The sequence below is a fragment of the Phoenix dactylifera genome, chromosome 7, assembly GCF_009389715.1.
Source record: "Phoenix dactylifera cultivar Barhee BC4 chromosome 7, palm_55x_up_171113_PBpolish2nd_filt_p, whole genome shotgun sequence".
NCBI lineage: Eukaryota > Viridiplantae > Streptophyta > Magnoliopsida > Arecales > Arecaceae > Phoenix > Phoenix dactylifera.
In genome coordinates this window covers 5180711-5196462 of record NC_052398.1, presented here as the reverse complement: position 1 = coordinate 5196462, position 15752 = coordinate 5180711, and the positions used below count along the sequence as shown (strand labels likewise).

The 15752-nt window shown below is 35.5% G+C and overlaps 1 protein-coding gene across 2 annotated transcripts; it reads right to left on the bottom strand.

Annotated features, from left to right (window-relative positions):
* Nucleotides 1-1923: 1923 nt before the first annotated feature.
* LOC103707053 (glycosyltransferase BC10-like) lies at nt 1924-15549 on the bottom strand. 2 transcript variants are annotated; one of them, XM_008791401.4, is made up of 11 exons: nt 15212-15549; nt 13709-14144; nt 11963-12061; nt 9387-9487; nt 9230-9301; nt 8908-8998; nt 5973-6053; nt 4902-4961; nt 4676-4798; nt 4533-4571; nt 1924-2473 (listed from the first exon to the last, which is right to left on the bottom strand). In XM_008791401.4, the coding sequence occupies exons 2-11, from the start codon at nt 14090-14092 to the stop codon at nt 2345-2347; spliced, it is 1179 nt and encodes a 392-aa protein (XP_008789623.1). In that variant the 5' UTR covers nt 14093-14144; nt 15212-15549; the 3' UTR covers nt 1924-2344. The 2 variants fall into 2 exon arrangements, with proteins under 2 accessions (XP_008789623.1, XP_026660432.1); XM_026804631.2 differs by having other exon boundaries at nt 13709-14236; nt 15212-15529.
* Nucleotides 15550-15752: the final 203 nt, after the last annotated feature.

Genomic DNA, 15752 nt, shown 5'->3' with positions numbered 1-15752 from the left:
AGGATAAGGGATAAGGTCTCCATTCGTCGGCTCCGACCCGATTGTAAAATAAGATCTTGCCTATGTTTTAGACCCCATGTAGAGCCTTTTAACTCATGGATTAGAAATCGTTCTTAGTTGGACCAGGCCTACTCGCATGAAAATTAAAAATTGTTCCATGGTTTGGATGCTTTCTAAGATTTTCAGATTGATTGGCCCGTCACAGTTCAATTTTTTGCATAAATACTTTTCTAAATATCAAATTTTGCATGAATACCTTTCTAAAATTAATATTTACATATATACCCATATAAAATATTTGTTTTGCTATTCTATTCTTTTTAATTCTTAGTTTTTGCATATATATCCACACCATCTAATGTCGTTAAAAAATTAATAATTTTAAATTAAAATAACTAAAATATCCTTCATGGATATATGTGTAAAAAAATATTTATAAAATAATCACGATGGAAGACAAAAATAATAATTTAAATATTTTATTTTATTTTTAATTAGTATAAATATGGTTTTTATTAACAGTGTTAAAAGAACCATTATATTAGGAGTATTTGTGAAAACAGTATTTTATGAAGGTACAAAAATAAATATAAATTTTATAAAAGTATCTATGCAAATTTCAATTTTTAAGAGAGTGTTCATGCAAAAAAAAAAATTTAAAAAAATTATGCATAAATTATCCTTTCTATTACATATGCATGCATACAAGTCACATATTTGTCTCGTCTAAAATTGAAGCCACTTTCCAAGAGTCGTGTGCGGACACCTTAGCAAGACATAGAGGTAATGAAGATGATTATGAGCCGTGGTTTGCTCACGGCATCGAAGATTCTATTATTACTTGATAGATATTTATTACTTGGTGGAAGAAAGTCAAACATTGGAGAAATTAGGAAGGAAGCTTCTGGCTTTTCTCTACCGGTTCAAAAGCTTCAAGTTATATGACCTACCCACGTAGCACGTATCCTATAGATATAGTAGCAAGGCATGTATCGTTTCTTATGACCACAGGAAAGAAAAACTGATATATTACGTTTCTCCCTCATATTAATATATATGTTTGTTGCTCTACTTTTCTCTCTCATTTTGAATCTAAAATTTGATATTACATTATCTTTTCTTCTTTGATTCATCTCCCCAGATGATAAGATACTGTATCCATCTTCCCTTTCTTATTATCTTATCCAAAGAAATTCCTCAAAAAAAAAAGACCCATTTTATTTTTATTTTGCAAAATCGGAACATTTTATTTTTTATTTTTTACACCCCATGGGTACATTTAAGCGACATGGATGCATATGTTTTGCCGGTCAACTTCTATATCATATGAATACACATCTTTTAATATTAAATGTACATATTTGTTAAATGCATTGTGTGCCTGCACAGGGTAAAGTGTTTTTCACAAACTTAGGTCTAAAACCATCTGAAAAAACAATCTATTTTGAAATAGAAAATTATATTTTTCCCAATCTGTTAATAAAATGATCCAAAAGGTGCAAAATTCTCTCTATTTAATTATTAACTCCTAACTTTCCAAATATTTGAACCGTAAATTCTCCAAAGCTTCCAAAGCTTTTTTTTCTAGTTATGGCCGCACTTTCTCCTCATTGTTTTTATCCGAGCCTCACAAAGATTTGAACACATCTACCATCCAACTAAATCTGTCATCTTAGTACTGGACTCCATACCGATGCCATACTATCATTATGTCAGTACAATACAGAATCTTTTCGGTATATCAAATATCGGTATGCCACCCGTATTAGGTACGGATATTGAGCTATTATGGTATGCCCCGTACCATCCGATTCAAGCCAATACGGCAAACCATGATCCAGCAATTTCACTTTCCGCCGGTATATAAACCATAGGGTCCCAATTTATGTTTCCTTTGTAGCCAATAAATTTGAGATGCGATGCTTACAAGAAGAAATGTAATTTATAGGCTTTCTTCATCTCGACCAAAAATGGATCATCTTACAACAGTTAAATAGACAAAAATTGCTGTTCAAAAGGCAGAATCATTAATAAATAAGTGAACCAAAAAAGAAAACAAAACAAAACAAAGCAAGAAAATACAAGAACAGACTACCTGAGAGATGGCATAGCGTACCAATTTAGAGACAGCCACCTTAGCACTACTTGGAGACACAGGAATCTAAATTAACCCAAAAAACTTCTCCCATATATCGAGAACCAGAACCAGAATGCATTGGGAGAGCTTCTTGTGGTTTCTCAATTTACAGGATCACTATAAAAAATAATGGCTAAAGGGTGAGCAGCAGAGATCAGAAGCAGATGCTTGCATCACCAAAGAATGGTTGATAAGCATGTGGATAACTCAGATAGCTGTATAGTTGGAGAATAAATGCATCAGATTATCAAGAGCTTCCGGATAAAATTTCCTAGCAAATAAATAACATGGTCTTTTCTCCCCATTCCACAAACAAGGTGTCCACGTTTTCACTTTCTGCAAGAAAAGAGAAGGAAAATAAAAGATTGTCAGCTTTGCATAAAAAGGACAAAAATTGCACTTATCAAACTTCGCAGATTTTTACATGCATGATTTGTTCAAGAATGCATTATGTCTTTTAGTTCGTCCAAAGTACGTATATATTAACTGATTTGGATAGCTCAGCTGGTTGGCACCTCTCTGAGGTGATGCAAAGGGGAATTGTAGGTCAAACATGTGGAGATGAAATTGCAGTAAGATTGATTCAGAAGCTATGTTGCACCAATCATAATGATGCTTCCACTGCAAGGGGTGATACTGCTGTCGTTACCAATCCCTCTTCAGCAACTTTGCAAGAAATGGTACAATGTTAAAAGGCTACCCAAGTAGAAAATCTACATTGCTTAGAAATGGTACGGATATTGAGTGCAATGTCAAATATGATTTATGCATTCTGTAGCCATGCCTCTCAATGACCAATATGTGACTCTAATGTGTATATTATGCACACGTGTTTCCAACATCACTCAAATTTATGAGTTCCAATTTGTTTCACAATATAACAAATAACTAATCCTTCTTCCCTTGTCTATTGGTTTTGGTGCCTGGATGCATCTTTTGTTAGCTTGGTTTTGTTACCGTGCTGTTTCTGGATGCTTTTGGGGTGGTAGGGTGCGGTTGTTGTAACATGGGAACCATTTTTGTTCTCTGACTTCCCTGGATTGTTCTCAGTTTCTGTCAAGATTTGAGGTTGTAGACTGTTTCCAACCTGTTTACCTTTGTTAGTAAGGAGGATTCACCACCTTTGACTAAAAATTGAAGACAATACATAATGAGCAATCACTTATGACCAGTTAAAGATTTAGCATGAACTAAGTCAAAGGGAACATAGCTAACCAATGGAACAAGATGTCTTGACATAAACTAGATCCGTCAATGTAGGCAATGTGTATGAACTAAGTCAAGATCATTTATGTGACATAACCACTGTTTCAGAGCATTACTCGATGTTTCTTATCTGTGTTCTGGCATAATCCAATGTTTGGCGGAAGTAAAGAATAAAAGACAAAATTATTCTGAGAGTTAGTTTGCAGAATTTATATTTTGCTTTCTAGTAAAATCAAACTTCTTCATTCAGAACAATGAAAAAAACTCCTCACTGCATCCGGTAAAAGACAATATAAAAAATTCCTTACCATATCCAGTAATGAAAATACATTATAGTTTGTATTCACAACAATATGAAAGAAATGAATACATTTCAAAACATTTTATGGTTCTGAAGATTAGACGATGGAGGGGGTTCAAGAAAACAAGATGACCATGGCAGAAACAAGAATTATGAGACAGATGCAAGGAGAAAGTATCGAGAACAGAGTGTAAAAAAGATATGTTATAGAAGGTGTAGGAGTTGCCATGATTTGAGGACAAAGTCAACGAAAATTGATCAAGGTGATAGATATTTGCAGAAAAGAAGCCCCTAAGAAGGAGAGACTTACAAATCTATGTCCAAGAATCTAGAATGCTGAACAGGAGACTAAATCTTAATAGATGGAAATTGCGAGAATTTGGAAAAGAATACAATGACGATTATCCCTTAATAAGTATGATTACTAAAATTGGGATTTAGAAGGTCAATAGCGATTTATAGGATCAAGGCTTGATGGTCCTGATTTAATCACATCAATACAAGAGGATCCACATGTACCTCAAATGTGAATGTTGTAAAACTACATTTCAATTATCAAGAATCTATCTATTTCGGACCATTAAAATGGTGATGATAAAATTCCTGTCCATCAGGGCATGAGGACACAATTTACCATCCAAGAATGAGAGAGAAAATTTTGAATGCCCATGTAAAGTTTGAATTGCAGTGTACACATGATATCTCAGCATACGTACACATGAACGTATATGCATCATTTACCTAATCAAATATCCACAGTTTCCAACTTTCCATGATATAAGTAACACCATAAACTATATAGACCCTTTGGAGCAGGAAAAGAATTACTTGCTACTTAAAATAGAAGGATGAGGAAAGCATATAGGAAACAAAATCTGCTAACATTACCTTCTCGTCACTTGTAACATGATAACTCTCATCAATAGACTGCAATTGCATCCAAATCATAAAAATGAAATTAAAATCCATGAACCTCAAATTAGGTTGAACCTATGATAAAATGGGAAACATCATGTGAGGGAAAGACATACTGTTATATTCTTCAGGAGTTCATAAGTAACATCTCGAGCCCGATATGCTTTTGGGTGCCACTTTCCTTCGGACCAATCTACATGTGTCACTGACCAATTGGCAATTCCAGAAGGATCAACCATCTAAGAATGCACAAATAAGTTCATGTATTTAGCCACAAAATTAAACTATTTTCACAAAAGGAAATTAGCAAAGCCCACATTGCAAATGTTGTTATGTGCTGACATTGAATAGGGTTGGCAGGTAATGTTCATCAGCATAGCAATTGCGTCCGTCCATATTTGGCTGTCAAAAACAAAATATATATAATGTCAGTACACTTTCATTAAACAACGATCCGTCAAAACATTTCCAGAGGCAAAGATGCAGGAAGAACCACAGGGCCTTGAATAAGGTAGTCATGGTCCCGAGGGTGCAGATGTCCTAATGGTGACCAAAGGAACATGATATAAATTTAACAGATTCTATCAAAGTATTTCATGCTCTACAAACAAGCTGCTGCAGTTATATACAAAGTCATGAATTTTTCTAAACCTTTTTGCTTTCCATAATTGTCAGAAATTGAAGAAAAGAATGAGATTAAATGGCAATTACAGCCGAGCTCCAACCAATCATGCTATTTAAGGCAACTTGGCGGCGGCAAAAAGGCACATATATACTAACATCATCTCTTGCAGGAGAATCTGCAAAAAGACTGGCCTTTCCGTACATGCATGAATTAGGGGGGAAAATCTCAATTAATCCTTGATTTGTCAAGCAGCATCTGATGGGAAGTCATGATTTATTGTAACTACCATCCTATGGGGAGGCCAAGAGAATTGGACAATTCTGACCAGCTTTTTATCAACAATGTCATGAGTAAATTATACCATATAAACACACATTATTTTTCGAATCCATTATGAATTTTTAATAGATTTTTTTTTTTACAAAAATAGTACTCACTTAGAAGTAATAAAATAGCTCTCCGAAGTTTGAATATTGATGGAAAAAAGCTTTCCATATAAATGAAGAGTGCACAAAATAATGTTTGTCTCATATGCTCCTAGAGGAATTATGCACTTGTTGCTAAATTTGAGTGAACTTAAAGATCCTAGTCAGAAACAAGATCTAAGTGGATTTTTTTGTTATGAGTGATATCTCTAATCTGATAGGCCCAGTTATCATATGGTCATACCAGTGCAAAATCAATTTTCTGTTATTAATGGATGATCTGCTTCTCCTAACCACATTGGCATTTGGCTGGACTATTCGACATATGACAAACTAAAGAAGAAAATTTATGCATATGTTTACCCTGCAATAAAGCTTGAATTTTGTGTAGTAAAGGCTGTCTGCTACAATTAACAAAGCATGCTGCCGCTTGACTGAGAACCACTGCAATACACGTAAGACTCAACATGTGTCAGACCAATACCATAGATAAAAGATCCTACATAAGCAATTTGACATTTTTTTCTTCATCAGAAAAAGGATAATTCTATATTTAAAAAATATTACTGATAAAAGTAATGTAAGCATAAGCAAGATACGGTACAAAGAGAAATTAATAAGAGTACTTTCAGCCTAACAGAGACACATTCAACAGGATATGAAACTTGCTGATAGCTGCACCAGCATCTTGAGGGTGCGTAACTTGATTATAATGCATTCTCTTTTCTGGGTGTATTGTTAGTTTCTGGATATTGCTGTCCCATGTTTCTTCTTTCTTCTACTCATTAATTTTCTTGTGTTCTTTGAGCATACAACTACTACAATTCTCCGACGAAAGAATGAATTTCTGAGGCAACAACCAAGAAAAGTTCATTGTGAAGTAAACCACAATCACTTGGTTTGTAAAATACGGATCTGCTAATGGTGGGTTCACAGTCAGGACTGATTCTTTCAGTAAATATGTCTTAGATTGTGTTATGTCTGATGTTTTAGGTTGGACTTATGAGAGACATGTATAGAGGGTCTTAGCTCCTTTTGACTATATATATAAATATGTATATATATAACTCAACCACAGTGTATCAACTAGGAAACCACTGCCCCAGAGCAAACTAATGTTAGCATTACATAATCTTCAGAAAGCTTGACACCAACCTCCATCTGCTAGGGAAACAAAGCAACTTCTTTCAAAACAAAAGAATAAAATTTCAAAGATGTCTAAATAGGACAACGTTTATTGATTAAGATAGTAAAGCACAATTGGTAAAAAAAAAATGCTATAAAGAAGTTTTACATGCCCAAACAAAATGGATCTCCTACCAGTCAACTGATAAGATTCTAGCATTGTTGAAGAGAGGGGGGCAGACAACACAAAGCAGAGAAAATTGACATTCTCATGATCCTAGGTCCCTAACAGACACCATAATTATTAAACATACAGTGCGTTGTTTTGGCCATTTGTGGCATCATTCATCATGGCAACAAATAGCATAAGTTACCGATATGAACTTTTTGTTGTATATAAAACATCAGTACCACTGGAAAAACAAAAATAAACTAAATTAGTAACCCTTAGCAAGTGAACTTAAATGTCTAATAAGATGCTCAAGCATCTTAACCTTATGTCACATGAAGGGTCATCCTTGTCAAATAGATTGAACCCTTGATCAAGCTCATCCCAAAGTCTACTTCAATCTTCTAATGCTCTCAGAAAGCACTTCTTAAAGTGGAAGGCAGCATTATGTGGTCACCTTTCACTACAAAATGAAGAAATATTATGCTCCACATGATATGCTATTGGCTAACAAGGATAGGATCAGCTTCCATGCAAGCAGATATGAGATACTCTCGAACATTCCACTTCCCATCTCCACCAGGACCAATAACCAAGGCTGCAACTGGTGACTTCAGATATTACCAATCATCTTGCCTAAGGAAATATACTAAGTGCCAAGCGTAAAGGTTTACATCTTTCAATAATAGCAAATCTCCTCATAAAAACTACCCAAATCCCAAAAATAAAAACACCACTACAAGAGTTTCTGCTAAACGTTATCTTCTATATGGCCCATGAAGCCAAGATTATTCATCATCTTGGCAAGGGACTAAACATAGAATAAGCAAGGACCAAGCATAAAATGGAACTCAAACAAAGGACCAGGTGCTAGGTTTCCCTTTTCTTTTGAACATGTCAGCTTAATTACTGCCAGACAAATTAGACTCTCATAAGATCTTATCATGCAATAGTCCACTAACAGATAGAAGTTGGCTAGTAACTCAGGAGTGCCAAAAAAAAAAAAAAGCCTTAAGAGAGGATGGCATGAAACACTTCCAAACTGAGAATAGATGTAAAAAGTGGATTGTTTACATATACAATATAGAGCTAGCTCATGTACTTGCAAATATGTCGTCAATGTTTAAGGTAGCTGCAATAATTTTCTTCCCAGACATTTTCTTTTGACAAAAATCTAGTAGTTTGGCTGACTTAGCAGATACAAATATTTGGAATATAGTAGGATAATACACAGCCTGACTTGAGTTAAGTTATATTTGGAATATATACACACAAATACTTACAAACCTAAGCATGTGTAAGTAATAGCGCATATATGCCAATAAGCAGTTTAATGAATATAAACTAAGTGGGAAGAGGCACGCTGCACAACAGAACTTACATATGAGGCTTGCCATGGATCCAACATTGTACTTGAGTTATGAGGCAATGGGAAACAACATCCAAAGAGTGGATGGCTTACACCATGACAAAACTGTTTATATAAGTTATAATCTCTTTTGGAAACCTGTTGTCAGCATCATGATAACCTAGCTAAAATGCAACAACAAGTTCTTCATATGAAATGAATCAAGCAACAATTTATTTTGAGTAACATTTTTATCTCAGGAGCTAATTTTCTATGCTTGCATCATTGCAATTTGCATAATCTTGGTCAACTCAATAATCAGTATCTCATTCTACTTTGACATTTCCTTAGATACTACAACATTCATGGCAGATCATATAAGATGCATCAATGGGTTCATTTTCATTAATCAAATATAGAAACCTCACAAAAATTACACTCATTAGACAGTGGAAAATGGATATATTAACAGAAGTTGTGTCATTGGTCGGCTTCAGAATTGGACATGCTTATAGATTATTTTTTTTTTGTTTATGTCCCTCTGCTTGGTCAGGTGATTAGTTTGTCATCTTGTTGCATCTTTAAGTCATTTGGGCACATTGATCTTCCATTTTCAGTGAATAACATCTCTATGACCAAAAATGAATTAAGTTTACCTGTGCACCCTTTCTAAAGTCCCTTTCTTCAACCTCAGGCAACATATACTCCGAGAACCTTCCATTTCCATGTGGACCAGGATCCTGAAAGCTGACAGTGGGAAACAATTTTCAACAAGAAGAATTGGAGATCACCATTCTAAATAACCAGGTTAAGATTTTTCAATAGGAAGAATTATCTATTGATGTGGTAAAGCTACAGAAGTGTTTAGTAGAGTTGTCATCATGAATTCATTGGAGAAATTTTCTGAATTTCGGTAAACAGCATCCAAAACACACCACTGAATGAAATTAAAATAGGTTAAATTGCAAATGGTCTTACCAGTCAATAAAGCTGATGTTTGTTCCCATCAGATAATTATACACGTAATCAAAATTATGTAGTGGAACACAACTGTCATATAAGAAAAATGAGTACTTAATGTTTTGATAAATGCATGAAAAAAAGAATCTCAACACTCAAGAATTTATTCAATCACCTGTCAGAAAGCAAAACAAAATGCTGATTTTCAGTGTCCTGGAGTGCATTTGCCAATAATCTCTTCTCTGCATCAACCATAGAAATCTTCCCCCACACCACCTATATGTACAAGTGCTTATTCCAACATTAGTTCTAAATAAGAAAAAAATAATGTTCAAAATTAATTATTAAATAATTCAATCTATTAATTGATGAAACAACCATTTTAGTTAAAATGAAAGCTACATCTAGTAGTTGAATCAATTTATATGAATTCAACATTTGAATCATAAATGTTTGTGTAGTTCAAAATCTCAACAAAGAAAATTAGGGTCCTCCAATTCATGATTTATAATTATTTTCACTTTGTTAAATCGAAGAAAGCAGATTTTTGAAACCACAAAAGCCTGACAGGAAGACCTGATTAGACCTAACTCCTTAAGGAAGTCCATATCCATGGGCCCTCTAGTGTTGTTTTTCTCTGTTGCCCTCATAGAGCTCTTCTCAGCCTCTTCTACTTTTGCACTGAAGCCCATTATTGCCAAATTACTGCAGACTCCTCAGAATCCCAATGGATGCCCCTTCGTCAATTATTGTCAATTCCGATAATTGTCTGTCCTCAAGGTTCTAAATATCGTAGAATGGGGCCATCCTGCTTTTTTCATGGAATGGATGCCCCATGTACCGACACTCTGGATGGTGGATGTCCCATCCCATCCCAATCCATTTCCCAACTTGTCTCGCAACGATGCCCCATCCCAACACTCGAGATGGTGAGACATTTTGCCATCCCACCAGTATTTAAAACCTTATTGTCCTCTAGGATATTGACGAGTCAGGTTGCTACTTCCTAGATATTGTTATTTTTTCCCACCCTCAAGCATAACTATTGTTAAGAAGGAATTATGACTTTGATTTTGACTCATCACGTTTTTTTGCTGCTAAACAAACTAATGATGCCCAATGCAATTTTACTTAAAGCCATGGTCAACCGAAAATGAACCCTCCCTGATTCCACTCGATATCCTTAATTTTGGATGGCCTAATCTACAATATCGTATCTCGTCTTGGCAAAGGATATGTTGCTCATTTGGCAAGCCAACCCGTCTGCATCCATCATGCGGTTTCTGCATATATAATATCTCAAGAGGATCTACCAACTCCCTCCTCTTCCATAACACCCCCTTACTAAAGCTTTTGGAGTTTTAGTCTTAAATAATTCTATTAGTGATCCTATAGATTAACATCACAACACTAGATATGCATCTTTCTCAGAGTATCATCTACTCAAAGGGGAAAAGGTGAAATATTATCTCTGACTCTCTCTAGTGTCAATGCTCAGTAACATGAGATGGCCCATGCAATCATAAAAAACATCTAATTTGGGGCACCATATTCATAACATAAAATTTAATTGTGATAATTAAAGTTTTATTCAAATCGATTGTATCAAATCGATGTTTTCCATAACATTCCATTCTCCTAATGAGAATATTAAGATCAACAACTATTTTTCACTGGAACTAGTAACTACTACCCCGGCACTTCATTATTTCCTTCCATCTAGTCCGTCAAACAGCTAGCGATGTCTTCACAAGGGCCTACTAAGACAAGGCCACTCATATTATACTAATGCCTCAGCCAAAAGCAGATATTATTAACATGATCTAGATAGTTAGGATACATTAAAATTATTAGCCAACACATTAGGTGACTTATTAATATAACGCTAGCTAATCATATTGACATGCATCTTCTTAAATTGTTCTACCATGGATCAGCAGCAAAACTAAAAGAGAGTGGGAAACAAGAATAAGAAGATGGCAAGAGTAAAAATGACAGGAAGAAAATATAGAAGGATTAACGAAAGATCAAAGAGAAAAAATGAAATTCAGAGGGAACAGATGGCTGTTTAAGAAGTGAAAACAAGAGTTCTAGATGAAAAACAATAAGAGGAGCACATAAAATAAATTTCAATGCTAAGATAGAATTTGGTATGTAGCAAATTTATACCTCAAAAAGGAATATAAGTATATGCAAGTGAAATACCGCCTTATCTTCATGCTTAAAGTTGCACAATATCATGCTATCTATATTTATCCACTTGGATACCATGATAAAGTACAAAAATTTAGAAACATTAACAGAGAAACGTGCTAGCTGAGACATTGCACTTGTATTGCTAGTTTTTTCACTTTTACAGTTCAGGCTACAATATGAATCATAAAGCATATGATTATAATACCTAAATATAAGTATAGATTTTTCACTGCAGTCTACTATCAAACACCTTATGTTGCACATCAAACTGCAAAATGATTTCTTAATCATTAGTGGAATTTGTTAACGTCTTACTCAAATGCATAAACATGATGACATAAACAACCGAAAAACCATTCATGGTTCATATATGATACAAGCGACAAATGATATCCATGTTAACCTTTTTTCTCTTACATGTTAGATATGAATTTCTGGAGACAGAGAGATAGCCTTTCCTTCCCCTCATGTTTGTATGTGTACAATTCATGTGTATAGGTGAAAAAAGGAGGAGGAAGGGACACAAGAATCTCAGAAAATAGAGGGTTGAAGCACCTTTTCACTTCGAATCTCTCGGCCAATAAATAAGGGACTCGCATGTTCTGGATTTTCCCTTGATGCATGTACATAGATGGAGAATCTCCCCTCATGTCCCTGGAAAACAGAATGTACAATATGTAAATACACAAAAGAAAACATCCAGTTACAAATTGTATTATTGGTAGATATTCTTTCAGTTATTTTTATACTGACTACTGTAATTGCAATTATTACTGTTCCAAATAGTCATCATATACAACTGCATAGCTTACTAGCGTCAACCAATTCATAACTCTCTTGCATGTTCACAATCCTTGTTACACCTAAATCAGACACCTATACAGCAATGACCTGGTCTGGATTAAGACACTGTCTCTTATGCTGCCTGTAGTAGATAGTTTTCGGCATAGAGAACTTTTGATTCTGTTATCATTTATAGATTATCCTCCATATTACTATTTTATGTAACAGATGACAAGATATTTAGATGAACAACCCCATAACCCTTTTCTTCCTTTCGCAAAAAGATCTATTGTGCATGAAAGAGTGAAGCTCGTTTTTTGAAATTTTCACTAGTGTATGATCAGATTTTTGTAGGAGATGAGGTACAAGAGAGAGCCCTTGAGGTTTTTTCCAAGTTTGCAGAGAAAAATGACAGCTCTAGGATCTTCACTGGAAGAATGGATTTTGTGATCTAAATTTTTTTTAAAAAAAATCCTACACTGTGCAAATTGGATAAGTTTCTAATTTCTTCTACTAGATTCACCAATTCCAGGCATGAACCGGTCCTTCAAGGTACCTCCTTCAGACTATACACCAATTTTCCAGCATTTAAACATGAGGTTTCATTCATATATGAATGGAAGAGGTCATCTAATAAAGAGTTCTGGACTTTTTTCAGAGGTGCGATTCATGATGGTGACATAACGAGGGAAAACCTGCAAGGTTGATGGGGAAGTCAAAAAAGTTCTGTAGGGAAAGAGGATCTGAAGAAGGAAGAGCTGAAGTGCACCTTTTAGAGGGACTAAAGAGTGAATATAAATTATTGATCACAAATAAAGACTTAAACAGGAGGCAATAGAAGAATTGAGTGTTCAAAAGGAGTTGGAAGAAGAAAAGATAACAACAAATGCTTGGAGATTTTTAAATTATTAATGTTCTTATAATCCTCACATACAACCTACAAATTTTAGTGCCCTTATAACAATGCTTTCATGTACTTCTTTTTTTGGGTAAACTTGATGCACCTCTTTTTAACTGTCTACTACTTGGCAGATAGATGCACTTATTTTTAATTGCAAAATTTCTTAGTTCCCAGAAGGATCTATCGTGCAAGGAAAGCCTTTCCTTGGTGAACTGGCAGTGATCAAACATCATTAAGATTCCATAGAAGAGAGGAGGTAGATAAAGAGTTTGACCAGCTTTACCAAGATTGTGGACGATGTGAAGCTAACAGATCTTCCCTAGAACGGAGCATTTAGAAGATTCAATAACCCAAGAACGTCAAATAGGTTCTGACAACAACAGCATTAACAGACTGCAAATATGTTTCCTATGTTTGTTTTGCTCATTTCATACATTTGAACAAGTAGATGTCACTTCCACTTTATGATAAAATTCTAAGCAACTTGAAGAAATGCTTGTAATAGGTGTGCCTATCCCTCTGGATTGAATATGAAAATGCATAAACAAATAATAAATATAAGCATTGTAGCAGGGGAAAAAGACCTAGATATTATATAGTTAAATTTAGAGCCTTACCAGGAAAAATTTCTCCCACAGCTTTTCAAAGGGCAATGATCCCGGTGTCAAGAACATGAAAGCAATTTTGGGATTCTTCGATTGAACGGATGGCAATGAAAGGATGTCTTTATTGACAGCACGAGAAGCCATCTCATCATCAGTAAGTGGCCGAGTAGGCATAGCAGGAAACCAGTCCTTAAAAGGAGTGCAGACACTAGAAGAAAAGAAGTAGCAAGCTGGATAATGCTGGGGTGGATAGATGTAGGCCCCTATCAATGAGATGCAAACCAAACATATTAAAACAATTATCCATAGAGGCCTTCTTGAGGTGGGCCTATGGCGCGGCACCGGCATTTTATATTTGTTCCCAATGCCTAGCTGCCACGCCTGAGCTATCTTCATTTCGTGCTTCTCATAACAGTCTGACCATCACCAATCCTTCTAATCTTCTTGGCTGCAACCATCAGATATCAAAAAACGAAACATTATGCAGAACCTACAGAGTAGCCACAATGCTGTGTATGCCATTGATTGAGTACAAATTTACTGCAAAAATAAAAAGAAAACATGCCCGTCACCTACCAGAGCTCTGAAAAATTGCATTCTTATTTATGGGGAAGCCAAGTAAAAAGTGGTTTCTGCATTCAATTTTTAATCTTTTTCTAAAGGACAAAGTAGAAGTTGCTCAAAGAGAACACATATCAACCCGCACAGTATGGTAGCTACGTTATCAAAATTAGCGGAACTTCAAACCTACCTCATGAGGAAAAAGTTTGTAAAACACAAGCAAAAAAAGGTTACTGTACAAAACAAATGGTTTGTATCCTTATAATTTCTCCTTCTACAGCAGGTTACACCTCCTTCTGAAACATAGGTAATTAACAGCTATGTTTAGTCCAACGAGGAGGAGAAAATAACCCCACAAAAATCATACGTCTTTCACCTTTTTTTCTTCAAAATTCCTCTTTTATCTAGATGAATCTTTTTCCTATCATAGGTTCTCGAAAGCCTGTAAAACCCTTGAGAAGTCAAGTCCAACCCAAACTGTCGAATTAAAACTATAAGTCAAAAAAAAAAACTTCGACTTTCTTTCATAAAGTCAAAATCCCTTCTGGTTAGATTTCCAAAAACCAAACCTAGAATTTCAAACCGAACTGCAAGAAAAGAAGGAAAAATATCAAATCAACAAAAACGAATTCCAATCCTGCGTGGCGTACAAGAAACTCTCAAAACCCCCTAATACTCCGTCCCTTCCAGCTCCCAACAACCGGATACCAACCCCCAAACAACAACCCCACCAAGAACCCCACAAATTTCATCCAAATTAGCTCTCCCGCACAAAGAACCACAAGAAGTCAACTTTCCGCTCCCTGGATCGACTCGAAGCGCCGATCGAGTCAGAATCCAAAGAAATCGACAAGGAAAAACGAAAACGAAAAAGCACCACCCCCCCCCCCCCCCCAAAAAAAAAAAAAAAGAGGAAAAAACAATGGCAAGGGCAAAGAGAAGGAGATCAATTACCTCGGATGCCGCCATAGCGGTGGAGATCATCGGATAGGAAGATCTGGAGTGGAACCCAAACGAAGCTAGCAGGGAGAGAGATCCAAGGACTCTCTCTCTATGAGATCCGTTCGGGCAGGAGAAAAGAAGATAAAATCAAACATATATAGAGGATGTTAGAGCGGAGGAGATTTCAGAACCCAAATTTCTTCTTCTTTTCTTCTCTTTTTTTTATTTGTCTTCTCTCTTCTTCTTGTTCTCCCTCCCCGCTCTTTTCGCACGGCTGAAGCAGTCGTTGGTCGGCCAGCTCGCTCTCCCTCCAACAAGAAAATTTTACCCGGATGAGGCTTAACGTGTATATATATATATATATATATATATTATTCTCGTATGACATCTATAGTCGTACGACCTTGGCGTATTTATGCGTGTATGTGACGGAACCGAAGGGCACGTGGCAAGAATCAATTAATTGTAATCCTACGTGGAAACGGAGCATGCGTTTTCCTCTTTTAGTTCTAGGTGATGACTTCCTCTCCTCTTTTGTGCATTTATATATATA